General features: G+C 41.9%; 1 protein-coding gene across 1 annotated transcript in view; it reads right to left on the reverse strand.

Annotated features, from left to right (window-relative positions):
• The window catches only part of LOC148033547 (GTP binding protein), a 61,932-nt gene extending 51,367 nt beyond the window's left edge, over positions 1–10,565 (reverse strand). Inside the window, exon 1 of the mRNA XM_087681493.1 lies at positions 10,354–10,565. Coding sequence (XP_087537619.1) covers positions 10,354–10,498 — 145 coding nt within the window. The 5' untranslated portion in view covers positions 10,499–10,565. The remainder of the gene's footprint in view (positions 1–10,353) is intronic.
• Between the last annotated feature and the right edge of the window lie 7,676 nt (positions 10,566–18,241).

Genomic DNA, 18,241 nt, shown 5'->3' on the forward strand with positions numbered 1-18,241 from the left:
GGATTGGATGGATCAGGCTGACAAAAGGGGCAATTTTGACACAGTATTGACTAATTATGAGCAGAGAATAGGGGTATGGGTTGAATATGACAACATAGACATCTCTACGTTGAGTTGAACAATTGGCTTTTAGAGTGTGGGATTACGTGATCTATCTAAAAAAAGTTAGGAATCATTTTGGGTGGTCGATAGGCTTCCCACATTTGCTTGAAGCTGTCTACTTGAGAAGGAGAGGGACCTGTATCTACATGAGGAACCATGCACTTCAAGGTGCACCTCTAGTCATCACAAACCTCCTTGCAATTCTCCAGCCCCACAACCTTGAAACTCAAGGTCCAACATGTATGCAACTACATGCAAAGGAGACACGTAGGCATCCCACCATGTAAGAAATAAGGTATGGATCTCATAATGTTGATCCTCATCTCGCACCAGCTCTTGTAGGCACTTGATCATCTTATCCATAGCCTCATAGATCTTGGTAATACATAGTCGCATAGCATCTATGAGGCGCAATAAATGTATACTAGGCTAAACCATGGCATTAACCCTCTTCACCTCATTCCAAAATCCCATGTCCTCAACAATATCCATGCACGAGATCCCTGCAAGAGTAGAAACCAAAGAACCTGAACGCATTACTAATGAATACCTATCTCACTCAAGTAACCCAACATCAAGAATTGTAAGCAAAGCAAGTGTCAAAGTACTTGAGGAGAATTTTTTTAAACTTCTTTGAGAACTCATGGTGAACAAACTAATAGTTGAGCACAAAGGTCACCATCTCACCTTCTCTTGTAATGGTTAACTCAACCCATGAAACCTTGTCAATATCCTTAAGAAGGTTATTCAAGCAATGAGCCATGCAAAAACTAACTGTAATGAGGTAGTATTGCCCCTCAACTATAGCACCAATAGCTCTATTTATTGGCTCACTATCTACCATGAATGTTATCGCATTCTCTAGCCCAACTATCTCAATGCAATCTACCCACTCATGAGCAAGTACATTAGCACTCATACCTATGCCCAAAACATAATGAGATGAAACAAAATACATCTCCCCGTGAGAATATGCAACAAACCCATGAATGAAACTCCTATAATTATTGCTCCATTCATATGCCAATCAATGTCACCTAGCGTGTCCATAGCATCTTCATAATCTATGCAACCTACTCAACCTTGCATCACTCTCTCTATGATAGAATAGTACACAAGGTTTCTCATGATGGTGGTGGGTATGTGGTGCCACATTCGGCAGCCTTCTCTAGCATTGCCTTGAAAAACTCGAGCCTAATTATACACATCATCAAGCATACAGTGTGCACATAATAAGTTATGAAACAAACATGCAAAATTTGCATACAAGCTCAAATCATCATTAAAATTTGAACCATTAATAGATGAACATTTATTACTTTTTAACTTTTACCTTGTAGTAAGAAAGGCAATGTCGTCAACATAGAAATAGCGAGTGACACCAACATCACTCTTCTCCTTCTACAAATCCCACAAAGCCTCAAGAATACCCTATCATCATATGTGAGATAGTGGTAGAAGTAGATGACAAAGCATCCACCTTGAATATACTCTGGACATGGGAGGATGAGGGTGTAACTATAGCCAATCTCGATGTGGGTGCATGGAGTATGTGTGGAAAGATCAATAACCACACTTCACCTAGATCGAGCCAAGGCATCCTAATCTAGTAGACATGCCTCAAGCTCTTCCTACTTCCTAGGCATCAATTGTGTGCCAATGCCAAAAGCACACATCTTTTCTTTCCTTTCCCAAAGAATGAGCACGAAACTTATTAGCTCCACTCATGTGGCCATAGGGACATAGCTTGTAAATCCATTGACATGCTCCTCCATCATGAGCGAAGCGCTTTAGTTTCATCTCATCCCACCATGACCAATCTCAAGGTGGGCTTCACCTAGTTTAACCTTGGGAGGAAGCAACGGCAACCATTGATTATTTAGAATTGTCAGAAGTGGATACAGTGATGGAAGCATGAAAACTGCTATAATAGATTGTTGAACACAAGAGATAAAGGAAAAGAGGAACATTGCAAAAGAAAATAACACTACAGAAAGACTCAAAAGCAAAGAGATACTCTGGAAATGGAATCCATATACCAAGATGTGAGATAGTGCAAATCCAGCGTGAGTCACTAGCTATCAAGGCACCAGCACTAGCTCTCTCTCTCCACCAGAACCTGTAGGAGGTGAATGACAAATGATACAACTAACTAAGGAGGAGTGCCTAATATAGGACACAATAAATACCAAGAATATGATAAGTCGGCCAGCATTAAATGTTAGCTAACTAGTTGCAATAAATGCCAATACACATCAAATCGAGTAAAATAAAATGCCTAAATACACAATATAAAATATTGGTGCCTTAGACCACTAACATACATAGACTCACGCATGAACTGACATATCCAGTAACACCCTCTCTCAGATCACGGGTGATCTAGTACAATATAACGAAAATCTTGGTGCCCTAGCCCACTGACATGCACAGGCTCACACATGAACTGACATATCCACTAACACCCTCTCTCAAATCATGGGTGATCTGGTACAATATAACAATACAATGATAAGAATCCATCAAAGTCCATACAACAATAACCACCAGAAGAGAACCATGGATATCCCAGTAGAGAGTAGCCAATCCACCACCAAGATGCCTTGAAGAACATTTGATATCAATGTCAATCATACCAACACCTGAAAACAAAGAAGAATCATTTTCAAAAATGCCTCGAAGTACCATACAAGACCATCTCGTCAAAAATGCCTTTGGACATATGTGACCATGGATTCCCCGCCTTTCACCAGACTACCAAGGTGTCCCCTCATGTGAGCTCAAACTAGGAGCCAATCCCACTCTTTGTCAAAAAGCTAGCTTATCATGAACCTAGATGTCAATCCCAACTCCAAAATTTAAACCTTCCAAACTTCGGTCGATGCATCAGGGAAACCCCTCTCTGGATGCTATGCACCTATATACTCGTATAGATGAGACACAATTGCCCCACCGTACCACCTTCTCACACTCCCTCTTTGGTACTGGAGAGTTGTGAGGGATGACCACATCACCTGTACTAGCAACCAGAAAGGGAGGCCCCTACAGCCATTGCTAGGACCATATAGCTGGAGCCTAAACCTGGACTTAGAGATAAGAAAGACTCGCTGAGAGAGTCGTTACCCTTCGTCACTGTCCACGCCTACTCCTACCATAAAGTTGCTAATATCCTACAAACCTTTCGGAGGTGTCCCTTTTTGCCACAATAATAGCACGGAGACTTCTTCCTCCATATGTCACCCCTCTTTGAAATTGGAACATCGAAAGCACCAAGTGATAGCATCCTTACAGAAACCTCAAGCTGAACACAAGAAGTCTCCAACATAACACTAGTAGATAAGTAAAGAATATCTGCATACTGACCATCAGGAGGAGATGCCGGAGGAGCCATGAGGAAGGGGATATAGAGAAGATGAAGAAAGACAAGGGATCTTCAAGGAGAAAAGTATGCCAAAAATACAGACTCACAAGGATTGCACGAGTTCAAAGCAATAAAGAAAGCACATAGAGAAAAGATCAACAATATCCAAAGTGTAGTAAATAGAATACGACAACCAGATGCACATGAACCTCTCTAAAGCTGAGCAACATATCACAGTGAAAAGACCAACCAAACACCCAAAAAGCAACCTGAAACTTGTCACCCGACCCTACAAAGAAGCAAAGAAGCAAAACACTAATATTGATGGCAAAACACAGTCAAGAACTGCAATAAACAGAGTTGATCTATAGGAAAACAGGTCGCCTCAGCCTGCTATCCCCGAAATGCAGATGTGGAAGGGTCAATAACAAGTCCCCAACCCTGAAACAGTGCCAAACAACTGTAAACGCAGATGACAGACTGCAAAAGGCTGAGAAAATAGCAGAAAAACAGGACAAAAATTAGCAAAGGTAGCTCGTTTAGGCTGTAAATCAGTTGCAGCTGTTAGAAACAGGTCCAATCAGCAGATGAAAAGTCAAAAAGCAGACCTGAAACGATGTAAAACAGCAACAGGAAGATAGATCCGACAAACTAATACCATGTTAAAAATGGATGCAATGATGGAAGCAGGGAAAACTGCTATAATAGACTGCTGAACACAAGAGACAAAGGAAAAGAGGAATGCTACAAAAGAAAAGGACACTACAAAAAGAACTCAAAAGCAAGGAGATGCTCGGGAAATGGAATCCATATACCAAGATATGAGACAGTACAAATCCAATGTGAATCACTAGCTGTCAAGGCACCAACACCAGCTCCCTCTCTCCACTTAGAGCAAAGATTGATGAAAAAGAGTGCTGAAAATACAAAAACCCGCCAATTCATCAAGCATTATGCGGCTATTGCAGCTCCTTTGGCTGATAGGTTGAAAAAGGAAGCTTTCTTTTGGGATGTTCTTACAGATAGTAACTTCAACTAGTTAAAGGAACTCCTTACTTCTCCTCCTATTCTAGTATGCCCGGATTTTTTGAAGGAGTTTACCATACATTGTGATGCCAATGGCCGAGGCATTGGGACTGTTTTGTTATAGGAGCATGGAGTGATTGCCTTTGAAAGCCGTAAGCTTACAGATAAGGAAATAGCTATGAATGTTTATGACCAAGAGATGTTGGCTATCTTGCATGCAATAAAGAAATGGCACCATTATTTGTATGGCAACTGCTTCAAAGTTCAAAGTGATCACAAGGTCCTTAAGTATTTTTTCACTCAATCCAATCTTACTCCTAAGCAGCGTAGGTAGGTAGCTACACTGTAAAATTATTATTTTGATATCACTCATACGAGGGGCAAAGACAATGTAGTAGCTAATTCTCTTTCTCGTATGTGGGCTTGCAAAGTTTCACTAATGATAACTGAGCTACATAGTGATTGGATTGAAGAACTACAGGAGACCTATCTTTTGGATAAAGAGCTCAGCCATATTTTTCAGAAATTACAGCAAGGTCTCATGGAAGATAACTCACATTATCAGCTTCAAAATGGATTCATTTGGTTAAATGGCAAGATTGTCATTCCCTCTACTTCTTCTTTCACACGGAAAATTGTGAAGAAGCTGCATTCTTTGCCTTTAGCTGGACACCTTGAAGTTTTCAAAATCTATGATAGGATCAGCAAAAGCTTCTATTGGAAAGGGCTGTGGAAAGATGTCAAAGACTTCGTCATGAAGTGGATGCCTTGTCAGCAGAATAAGGGCAACACCCATAAGCCAGGTGGTTTGTCGCAACCATTACCTATTCCTACAGGCAAATTGACGCACATTACCATGGACTTCATTATTGGCTTGCCTACTACTACCGAAAAGGGATGGAATAGTATATATGTGGTAGTGGATAGACTCACCAAGACAGCCCATTTCATTCCAACCAAGACCCAGTTTACTGCTTCTCAAGTGGCCACTCAATTCATAGAGCAGATTTTTAGACTACATGGATTATCCCAAGTGATTGTTCATGACACAGATTCAAAGTTCATGAGTAACTTTTGGCAGGCGGTATTCACATCCATGGGCACTAAATTGTCTCCCTCTACAACCTGTCATCCACAAACTGATGGACAGACAAAAAGGGTAAATAAGTGGTTGGAGACTTATCTTCGTCATTTCTGTTATGATGTTCAGAATTCATGGGATTCTTGATTACACTCGGCTGAGTTTGCCTACAATAACTCCATTCATGCTAGCATTGGAGTTTCGCCCTTTGAGACTATGTATGACTATAAGCAGCCCTTATCCACATTCATCTTTAATGAAAGAATCAATCCTCATGGGAAAGAAGAATTGGAAAGAATACAAACCCTTCTTCAGCAGTGTAAAATGAATCTTAGAAAAGCTCAAGACCAAATGAAGATGTATGCAGATAAAAAGAGGCGACCTTTAGAGTTCCAAGAAAAAGAATTGGTTTTGTTCAAGGTGCCCAAGTCTCAATATTCTACTTTGAAAGATGGATCTAGTAACACGCTTGCTCAGAGATTTTATGTAAACGCCCCGAACAAGGTAGTATGCTTAACAATTATGATATTCGCTTGTTTTCGAGATTTAATATAAAAGAGAATGAACACTTAAAGCTGAAAATGAAAATTACTCACAAAATTACAGCCATGAAAATGTAAAAGTAATGGAGACAAGATTGAGGGTTGAAGATGGCAAACCCCCCCCCCCCCCCCCCGAAAGAATGTATTTCTGCTCAAACCAAGTCCCTTAGGAAAAAGCTCAGTTACAATCAACCTGAGAGTGAGAAGAAGTAATTCTCACTCTCACAAGATCATGCAAAGATGTACAAACACACATGCATTATCTATTATGCAATGATAAGAACTGATTTCTTTACAGTATGAGAGAAGAAAGAGGGGAAATCAGCCTTTCTTCATCGTTGATCAGCAGTACATGGATAGGGCTTGCTTCTTGTTGCTAAAATGGAAGAAAGAGCTCGAGAAGGAGGTGCTGTAATGAATTTACAAGCTTGTTGTCCTGTAAAACAGCAATGATAGAAGAGGGAATATGGAGGAATTTGATAATGGAAAAGTGGGGGATGATGATGGGGATGGATGGGGCCAGTTTCTGGCTATCTGTGGTGGGTGCTGTACATGAGTTTACAGCAAAGAAAAATGATGCTGAATGAAGAAAAATGAGCTCTTATTTATAGGAGAGGGAAGAGCTAGTACAAAAGGGAAAAGTGGAGTAGCACAAGACAAGTGTCCAGCCACATGTCATGAGATGTGACAAGTGGTGGGACACTTGGAAACTTGTGTGACAAGTATCTTGATACTTGTCTCTTCTCTATGGCCTTCCTTTTTGGACTAAATACTGTCAAGAATAGAAACAACCAAATTTAGTAAGCACAGTCAGAGTACAGAATTTACTATTTTTAAAATGACATCCCTATTTTTTAGGACTAGCATTTTTAGGCTAATTCGAGGCTCCTAAAATTTAGGGACCTCCTAAAATTTAGGGACCCCCCAATATGGGTGTCATATGAAAGCTTTTTCCGTGTACGTCACAAAAACGGTATCAGAATCTTCATGTGACTTTCCTATGCAAAGAAATGTGCATTTCAAGCTTTCAGCCCACACATGCACATTGTACAAGTATTTCATGATCATGCCATCTTGTTGATTGTAACTGTCTATTCTCGTAGATCTAGCCCACACTTCAAGGCATCAATCCTTTCTGTGTGCGAGTCTAACCTTGATATGCGTGAGTTCTGGTCACAGGCGCCCAATCAGGCCATATAGGTGGAAGTGTGAACTATCTTTTCTCTAACCCACCGCGTGGGTCCACCATAACCTGTGACCACTCATTAGTGGCCAGCTCCAATGTACTTTTCTTTATATCTAATTAGTGCAAAGGAAACAAATTTAATAAATCATTATATAGACAAATTAATGAAAAAGGATACCAATTCTGTTTCTATAGAGTTGTGACATTTTATGGCTCCTACCAGATCCTGAAACGCATTGAAGACTTGGCATATAGATTGGAGCTACCCTCTTCTACTAAGATTCATAATGTATTCCATGTTAGTCAGCTCAAGCCTTTCTATGGTGATCCTATTGATATAGTTGATGAGCTACCACCTATTGATGAAGGTCTTATTCAATACATCCCAAAGGTTGTCATAGGTCAGCGTGAGAAGAAGCTTCAATCTCGTTTCATCATTGAATATTTAATCAAATGGAGAGGTCTATCACCTGAGGAAGCTTCTTGGAGGCCTGATTCCATATTAGATGAGTTTTCTTTCTTAAGGGACACATTGGTGGCTGAAGCTTACTGACTAGGGAGCCAGTTATGATAAAGACAGGGACCTGACAACAGACTATTTTAGAACAGTTTTTATTCTGCCTAATTTCAGACTTATACCACCAACATAGGGCCAAAGTACTCTTCAAGAGCTACATTTTGACATGTGGCACGCCTCATTTGAACACTTCTACCAAAAGTTATGGCAGATTTGGTTCAGCAAGGTCTGTTTATACAACAAGCTATCTACTTCATTTTGAGCTCATCAATTGAAGACTTTAAGGCTCCAAATACCTTTGAAGCATTCTTGATCATGTATATAGCTGAGACCTACTCTTATTCTTTCATTTCAATCCATATGTCTTTCATCTTTCACTCATTTTCCCATTTGTAAAGCTGAAAATAGAGTAGTGCTCTGTTCTATCCGTCCTTTTCTAATCTTTGTAAGTTTGTTTTTTAGGGCAAAAACCTTTGGAACGAGAAGGATTGTAAGTAGCTAGGAAAAATAAGAATTTAGTGTGTAAATAATATTGATGTCATGTCACACTGACATTGGTATAAAATGAGGGGACATGTAATTTTTCTCATATTTTGATGCATTAATACATTACTGCCCTTCTTCCCATTACCTTACTCTTAGCTTCAATGGCTTCTTTCTCTTTCATGTCTTTCCCCTCCTATTCTAATCTTATTCTCTCCTCGTCACTCTCTTTCTCTCACTTCTGCACTCCTCTCTCTTCTGCAATCTTCTCTCTCCTCTTTCTCTCTCCAACTCACTTTTTAACATATGCTATACACATAGATTATCAAACCCAACTCATAACCCACTGTGAAGCCAAAAAAACAAATGTACATGTTGTTTACAATCAACATCATATAGGTTCTAGGACTCCAAAAACCACTCGAAAGAGGCTATCCTTGAGGACTATCTTGCCCTAAATGGGCTATCAAACTGTAACTTTGATGACAATTTTGATAGCACCAACAACTCCAAAAGGGGGGTAAAACTCATATACAACTAAGCCCTCCTCTTGTGCCTCTATCTCCCATTGAGACGGAAAAGAAATTTGTTGTCCTTGACTTGCAATAAGGTAGTGACAAACAACACCTAAGATGATTGCCAAGCAACTAGAGCTTCATTTGCAACAGCAGCAACAATGCCCAACCTTGGGGAGGATCAACTAGGTAGCAGGGTGGCACTAGAGGTTGATGATAGAGGTGGCACTACAGGCTGATAATAGAGATGGGAGTTTGTAAACGAACACTAGCATGTGTGAGAGAGTCCATGGACCCTTCTTTAGAGTTCGTACTTTTCAATTAATTGTAAGTTGATGATGTCTATTCAATTGTATGTTATGAAGCAAGTTCATGATCACATGTTGCTCTTATATTGCACTGTTACAATCTATTCAGTCTTATACTTTTCAATCGCATATTTATTTTCAACCTTGCTTGTTGCAGTAGTTAACAAAAGATGCATGCATTGAGTCAATGTGGCAGGTCTGCATCCATGTCCAATCATAATGACACAGCTAACTAAGATAAGATTCTTTACCTCCTAGTGTGCAAAGTGGCAAGTCCACATCCATGTCCAACAATGATGAGTTAGCGATAATCTGGATATAGCTTGACGCTCAAAAGGTGGGCTTCGTTCTTGTATGGATATGATATGACCACCCAATGAAAACTTTAATTTTGCTTTTGGGGCTGTACAAGATGTGAATACATTGGCCATGAATTGAGGAATTTATTTAAGGCGCAGTATTTAATCATTCATACTCCATGTTGATCTTAGATGAGATGCAATGGGTGATGCAAACGTTGCATCATACTATATTGGACCCTTGGCAGCTCAAGCTCAATGGGTGGCAATTATTTCTCCTCTCTTGGAGAGGAGTACTATGTGCTACCATGTCACTGCAGCTGCTTGAATTTTTCGTGTAGGTTCTTTTCATTCATGATTACAGTCTCTTTTTTCTTGATATCTGCAAGAATAGTTTAGTCAAACAGCTTAAATATGGACTTTAACACGAGAAGGAAAGAAAATCCTTCATGCCCATAAGTAGATTAAGAAGTTAGGGTATAGGTGCTTAATCTTGAAACCATGAAACATGAACAAGCCAAATCCGATTCATCTAATCCATAGTATTGTGGAGTATGATTTAATCTCTTAGATCTATTTTTGAAGGTGGACAGGGGGCACACAAAAAAAAGGAACCGGATGTGCCGTACAGCTACAATTGTACATCAAGAAAATGTCAACATTTTGCCTCCTTGTTTGGACCCTTGTGATATTCGCTGGTCGCGTAACTTAGCATCTAAATATAGCCATACGAGCAGCGTCCTGTGTGACCTAGCAGAGAAGCAGCTTGATAGCTTCTATTACAAATTTGATCGGCCGGATCCCTATTTATAATGGACTACGGTAGCAATTACGGGTCTTTTCTGAGGATTTTTAGGATCCAGACGCAATTCTCTGATATTGATCACAATAGGCATCCGAACGCAGGGAGAATAGAGAGATCAGAAAGCGTACTTTGAAGGATCGACCGTTTACCAACGTTCGGAGGGCCAACGAGGAAGACAGTGGGCAAGCTCCGCAAGGCGATGCCCCCATCGTCCTCCTGTTGCTGCTGCTGCTCCACCTCCTCCTCAGACAACCGAGGGAGCTCCATGCCCATAATTCTTTGCAACAGCGAACGAGAAAACTTGTCTCTACATTTTCAGAGTGGACCAGTGTTCAAAGAAAAAAAAACGCAGGTTTAACGTAAAATAAATTGCAAATTCCATTCAATAAATAACCTTCAAATTTTAACTAGTGAGACATGTGCACTCAGTTAGTTAGTGGGATTCTACCTGTTTTTTGTGGAAGTCTTTGTTCTTGTCTATTTCGGATGCGAAAAAAGTAATATTATAGTAATCAATTACCACTCTTACAAAAGATCTATGGCTTTATGTAATATCACGATAACCAATTACCACTCTTACAAAAGATCTATGGCTTTATGTAAGATGAGATTCTAGTCACATATAAGCAATTTCCCTACATTCGACTTGCAATTGAGATCCTGAAAACACAAAACTCTTACAGTCCCCCATGCCATTTTGAAGACCAAAAGCTGCACTGATTGAGCCACAAGGTAGCGGTACTTGTCCTTGACACTAAAGTCTCCCATGATCCATGTTTGAAGTTTATCCTCCTCTCCCTTTGCATTCGAAAAGCATTGCCGAACTTGGGCCCAAACTGACTAAATTTGACATCCTTCCCAAAATATGTGATTCAAAGGTTCCTCCTCTCCACAAAAACATAAACCATTGCTACTACTAATATCTTCCACAAGAACACCCTATCCCCCAGGGGGAAACGCAGGTCCCAATTACTTCCCACATATTGCTCCAGCTTCTCAGTCAAAAGTTCAGTTCCCCAATTCTGGTTGATCTTGCCTAGATAAGATGTTCTCCCACCCAAGTGGCATTTAATCGCTTTGGTGGAGAGTGTTTTTTGTAGCTCTTTGTCTCCAATTTTGAGATAAGACAATATGGTGTTACTAGAGGCGCAAGGCTTTAAGTTGCGGCATCTAGTTGCAACCCAATTCCATCCTAACAGCCCGATCTTGGGAAGTTCAAGGGGCTCAAAGCAACAAAGCCAATGCTTAAACTTATAGAAGCCTTTCTTAGCTAGGTACATTGTGTTCCTGCCCAATGTTGCAGCTAGAGGAGGGTCTAATTTCCTGGACTAGCAGACATTCTCATCAACCCCCACCTCTTGAAGGGCTTTGTTATTGTTGGTTAGATCAAGAATTTTGGCCCAAGTGGTGACTAGTTCGGTTACAAAGCCATGTGACTTAATCTTGCTAATGATGTGAGATAGTCGATCCCTGATAGACCCCATTTCTGGCATAGCTTAAGATTATTCATGACAAGGAGGTTTGAAAGCATACATGCCCATGGAGTATCCTTTGACCATCCCCTACCAAGAATTAAGCACGTGCATTTCCTCCATCGGCAATAAGGGGCTTTAGGCTCATTTGCTTTGCCCCAAACAAATATATTGATAATTGATTCCCACCACCTTTGATCCCCCTTGCTCTAACCAATAAATGGCAAGAAGAATGAAAGCAAGGGGAAGATCATCTTGTCAATGATTTTGAGCCTTACATGCAATGGCCATTTTGCAGGGCCTAGTAGTAGCTCATCCATTTGGTTCTACTAGTCTCCGAAACATCCATCCTAATAGGCACACTTAGGTAGCAAAAAATGTTGCCCCTTCCACTGGAGCTTTTGGAGGTCTGGTTCAGTTACACTAATCAACTTTGATTTCCTTAAGCTTATGGAAAACCCCCTAGCGTATTCATACAACTTCACGAGGTCCATGGCCTTATCTAGGTTTTCTTTGCATGGTTGAAGAGACATCAATAGGTCATCAATCAACCCCTGGCCCAAGAGTTGTCTACCTCTATATTTGATTCCCTTTAGCTTTCCCTTTTTAGTAGGCAACTCCATGGTACAAAAGAGAGGATGAGTTGCCACTATAAAGAGCAATGAGGGCTAAGGGAATAGCCCTATCTCAAACCTCTAGAGATTGTGAATGGCTAGAGTAGAGACCCTTTCATGGAGATATGAGCATGCACGTTGCTAGCAACCAGATATTGGGAAGACTTGCAACTTTTTGGTAAAAGCCCATCCATTCAAGCACCCTCTCCATGTAGTACCAGGACACCTTGTCAAATGCCCTCTTGATGTCTAGCTAGAGAAATACGATTTCTTTATTAGTAGCTTGATCCCATTCAATGAAGGGGAAGGGAAAAAAGTGAGCTTTTTGAGCGAGCTTTTCTAGGTAACCTCCATTTTTTATTCCACTACCACCACAGCTACCTCCACCACCACTACCACCACCACCACCACCTCCACTACCACTACCACTACCACTACCACTACCACTACCACTACCCTCACTGTCTCCATGATTGCCACTATTACCTTCACTCTGTGTACCTTTCTTTCTCTTTCTCTCATCTCTCAACTTTAGTTTCTCAGTTTCTCTTTCTATGTGTATATTCCCTCTTTCTCTTTCTTACACAGTTGTTAAAATAGCACTCTATCTCATGTAAACGATTCTCTCTCTCTCTCTCTCTCTCTCTCTCTCTCTCTCTCTCTCTCTCTCTCTCTCTCTCTCTCTCTCTCTCTCTCTCTCTCTCTCTCTCTCTCTCATGCAACATGGATACATTCATGACCCCAGAACGGTACACAACATCCCACATCTCTCTCTCTCTCTCTCTCTCTCTCTCTCTCTCTCTCTCTCTCTCTCTCTCTCTCTCTCTCTCTCTCTCTCTCTCTCTCTCTCTCTCTCTCTCTCTCTCTCTCTCTCTCTCTCTCTCATGCAACATGGATACATTCATGCGATCACCCCAGAACGGTACACAACATCCCACATCTCTCTCTCTCTCTCTCTCTCTCTCTCTCTCTCTCTCTCTCTCTCTCTCTCTCTCTCTCTCTCTCATACACACGCATATGTATGTATGTAGATCTCAATCACTCACTCACCCTCTGTGTTTGTCTCCCTCTTTCTCTCTCACTTTCTCTCTCTCATGCACGCAATCAATCCACATTGTATAATAATGACTCACATCGGATTACGGTGTGTGTTGTAACAAACACTTCTCTTAAATTCATTCTCTCTCTCTCTCTCTCTCTCTCTCTCTCTCTCTCTCTCTCTCTCTCTCTCTCTCTCTCTCTCTCTCTCTCTCTCTCTCTCTCTCTCTCTCTCTCTCTCTCTCTCTCTCTCTCTCTCTCTCTCACACACACACACATAATGCAAATGCTCGTGCTGCCACTTTCTATCTTTAGAACTTTAATTGCAATGGATTGATAGTTCCCCCTCCCCCCCTCTATCCCTCCCCCCAACAAATTTGATACAATACAGTTCATACAAACAATCCAAATGTACGCTTATTGTTAACCCTCAAACGAACAAGGTGGAAAATAAAAAAAATCTAAAGCAAAAGATATAGCCAAGGCAAAAGCGGAATGGAGAACGAAGGCACGCTAAGGAAAATCGGGAAACACAAGAAGTGTGAAAAAGTACTAAATCAAGGAGAGGCACTTAAGAAAAAGCACAAGTCGATACTTTTGTAAAAGAGCGTAAGGTGCACCGTGATTTATTTTAAGAGTGCTGGGCTCTGACCTGTACAAATTGTAAATATAGATGGGCAGTAGGAAGGAAGCTAGGAAGATAGGAGAACAATGGAAAAAAGAGCCCCCGGCCATGTAAAAAGGGGATGACTGTCCAAATGGGATTTAGGGCTTTGTATATGAAGTTTAAAAGATGAATGAGAGCTCATTCTTTGGTGTGTGGCAAAGTGGACTCTTCTTCTTCTCTCCTTCTCTTCTCTTGCTTACTTGTGAGTGCTTGAGGGGAGGGAGTGTGAGGGAGTGAGCTTGTGAGAGTGAGGGATCTTGGAGGTGAAGCTCTCCATCGTCTCCTCTCTTCTTCTTCTTCTTCTCTTCTCTTCTCTTCTCCTATCTCATGCATGGCTATGGAGGATGAAGCTTGGAGGAAGAGGTTGAGGATGCTTGAGCTTGCATCATGAATTGTGGAGCTATCGGAGTGCTCGAGAGAGGAGGCAACTCAATCGGGCATTAAAGTAAGCTCACTATACTCATAGAGAGGGATAGCGTGTTGGCTATGTGAGAGGTAGCCATTAGTGCTCGCTTGGAATGCTTAAAACAATAAGCGGTACACGGGTCTTGGCGGTAGAGCTTGTGCTCGCCTCTACATTTTGGTTCGGCTGCCGGGACTATAAGACTGACCTAAGATGCGCTGAGTGTGGAATCACTCGTCTCTTTATCGACTGCCCTAGATGGAGACCATCCTCTAGTTTAACAAACGATCCATCGGTTCCATTGGGGTTGTTTGGTGTCGAGACACTCGACGGGGAGGCCACACCTATCCCATTGCATGTCATGACCCATGCACAAATGAAGCAGGCATGCTTATCATTGCCAAGGCCTAGCAACCTTGACGCAACCTCAGTTGGAAAAAAGAGCTGGAGACGAAGGAAGAAGAGACTGGATGCCAAGGTCACCCTCAAAGCCGAAAGCGCCACAACACTGCTGGTTGGAAGGGAAGTCATTGATGTAGAGGAAGAAACGTCGGCTCCACAGGCAGCTGAGAAGAGAAGTGCTAGGGTTGGGGAGTACCCCAATCCGAAGCACCAACTCAAAGCTATCAAGAAGGTGAAGGAGTGGGTGAAGGAGGCCCATGAACACCTAATGGATGCTGAACCTATATTAGAAGACGAGATCGATAATCTCTCAAGCATAAGCACGCCAATCTCTCCCCCACGACCAAGATCAAGGGAGGTGATGGCACCCAAAAAAAGTCTAAATGCTTCGGGCCACCAAGCCAATCAAGGCCATTGGCCAAGAACCGTAGAGCTAGAAGAGAGGCAAGTGGCTAGCAACCTCCTCAATACACTAGTGACCACCCCTATAACTTTAAGCTTCGGTGACATGCTTAGGTAGCACCCGATCTGGAGTTGAAGTAATGGGTTGAATAACTAAATGAATTAGATGCCACAGATTTTCCTGATCATGGTGCATAAACTCAAATACCGAATATGACACTGCACTTCATACCCAAATCCCTACACATCAACACATTTTGGGAAGGCATGGAAATGCATGCAATCCTACCGGTCTTAGCACTAGGGATGTCACTAGAAAGGGGATCTTGGACACAGGGGCACGAGTGAGTGTGTTAAGCCATGCCGTACTCCAAACTTGGAGTAACCCACCGATCGAGACTGCTAGATTTAACGTCACACTAGCAAATGGAATGAAGGTAAAGCCATTCGGAGTGTTAAAAAATTGGCCAGTAAAGATCACAGGGATCCAGTTCTCTTTTGACTTCATAGTCATGAAGGGAGTGGACTACGATATCCTACTAGGCCGACCCTAGATGCGCAACGTGAGAGTCGTAGAAGACTAGGGCAACGGTCTTATCTTCTTATGCAATCGAGCAGAAGATATGAGAGTGGAGATGGACACTTGGAAGACCGCATCGGTTGACCTAGACGCCATCTCCACCATGCTGAAGGGCGATGGACAGAGACTAGGAGATCTTATGAAGCTCTTACCAAATATATCCCGTGCCTTGAGGACAAGCAAGACTAGATACACGTTCTTGCCACCATCGACCTACCGTTTTCAAATATTGAGGAGCATGAACAAATCATCAAGGCAACTGGTGATTTCAAGGACACACCTTTAGTGCCAATCTACATGATAACCTAGAATCTATGTGAAAGACCTGCTCATGTTGCATTCCGAGTCCCAAGCAATAAACACGAGCTCCAGGAGATCCTGGGATCTTTAACCAATCAATTGGTTGGTAATCTAGCGACAAACCTTAAGTCACTTCAAGATCTCTTTGGATGAACTTGAATGGCGATGGTCCAAGGTGCAAGAATTGAACTTGAAGTACAATTGGGCCTTACTTCTCGATCAACAAGAAGGGGATAATCAGAACCAAGGGAGTCAGGAGCAACTAGACAAAGACAGCTCCGATGACGAATATGAGGATTGTTGTTCCTTCAGTGTGTGATGAGAGCTAAAAGAAAGTCGATACCCTAGAGTATGACATTAGGGGGCGTATGATCGAACAAATACAAGTAGACCCTAGACCACACAAGCAGGGTGCACTTAGAGTAGAGAAAGAAGTTAGGGACAAGGGTTGCGATCAAACTTGGTTGGAGCACATGGATGCAATTGACTATGAGTAGGCAAGTCTAGCCCTGCCAAATGATGCACCATTGCTGCAAACGAACTCACCTTCTGAGCTACGATCACCAAGGAAGAGCCCCTCTTCTAGCAAAGACAGAGAATTTGATTTCGAATCGGAAGTCAGCTCTCAGATAGTGATTCTGAAATACCATGGCCTCCCAAGACTAGACGCACTAAGGGGGACCTACCCGTTCACCTATGACGTCGACGATTAAGGGAGGAATAACAAATATTGAGCAAAGCAACGTGGACAGAGGAACAACGAAAACTGCAAGATCTACCAAAATGGTTCACGAAGTTCAAAAAGGGAGATAAGGTGGTGATCTTGCTGGGAGCCAAACGATAAGGGCAAGCAAGCAAACCCATTAAGGGACCCACCAAGGTCAAGAAGTTCAGTTTCGCCAGGGAAGGGGAGACCCCACGACCTGACTTTATAGCCAATGACTTGGTTGAGCAAGATGAGACAAGTCTCATTACTTTCTTGCGAGAGTATGTAGACATCTTTGCTTGGTCCCTAGTAGAGTTCAAAGATGTAGACTCGAGTGTAGTGATTCACAACATACCCATGACATCTGACGCAATACCAATCAAAAGACGATCGTATCCCATGAATCCAAATCACGCTCACGCTGTTAAGGAAGAAATTGAAAAATTGATGAGACCGGGATTCATCTACAAAATTGAACACATGGACTGGGTCTCACCCATAGTCATCGTCTTAAAGAAAAATAGGAAGATTCGAGTGTGTGTCAATTACAAGAAGGTAAATTCAGCTACAAAAAGAGATAATTACCCACTTCCGTACACCGAGCACATGTTAGAGAGAGTGGTTGGTAAAGAGGCCTACAATTTTCTGGACGACTTCTTGGGATACAATCAGGTGCAAGTGCATCCTAATGATAGGCATAAGACGGCATTCACCACTAAATGGGGAGTCTTTGCCTACATAGTCATGCCTTTTGGATTAAATAACGCACTAGCCACTTTCCAACGACTGATGTGTACAATATTCAAAGACATGCTGAGGAAGGAGTTAGAAGTCTTTGTGGACGACTTGTGCGTTCACTCTACTTGGCAAGAACACTTAGGCAGGCTCCAAGTGGTCTTTGAATGATGTCAGCTACATCGCCTCTCATTGAACCCCTTGAAATGCTAGTTTTGGGTGAAGCATGGATGTATCCTAGGACATGTGGTGTCAAAGAATGGCATTGCCACAGATTTCTTGAAGATCAAGGTCATTGTCAATCTTCCACCCCTAGCTAATTACAAGGGTGTTCAGTACTTCTTAGGATATACCGGGTACTATCGACGGTTTGTATTAAACTACGCATTGATTGCTAGACCTCTATATAAGCTGTTGATTGTATTCGAATGGACTGTGGAGTGCCAACGCATGTATGAGGAACTAAAAACGGCTCTAACCCACTCTGATACTACAAGCCCCAGATTGGACACTCACGTTCCATGTGCACATCGATGCTTCGAAATTCGATGTAGGAGTTGTGTTGTGCCAACTTGGTGAACATAACCTGGATTATCCAATGAGCTTTGCTAGTAGACAACTCATTGAGACTGAAATGAATTACTTGACAACGAAAAGAGAGGGCTTGGCCATGGTATTTGCCGCGTGAAGAAATTTC

This window comes from Lygodium microphyllum, chromosome 7, assembly GCF_053477565.2.
Source record: "Lygodium microphyllum isolate KBCC chromosome 7, Lygodium_microphyllum_v1.1.10, whole genome shotgun sequence".
NCBI classification, from domain to species: domain Eukaryota; kingdom Viridiplantae; phylum Streptophyta; class Polypodiopsida; order Schizaeales; family Lygodiaceae; genus Lygodium; species Lygodium microphyllum.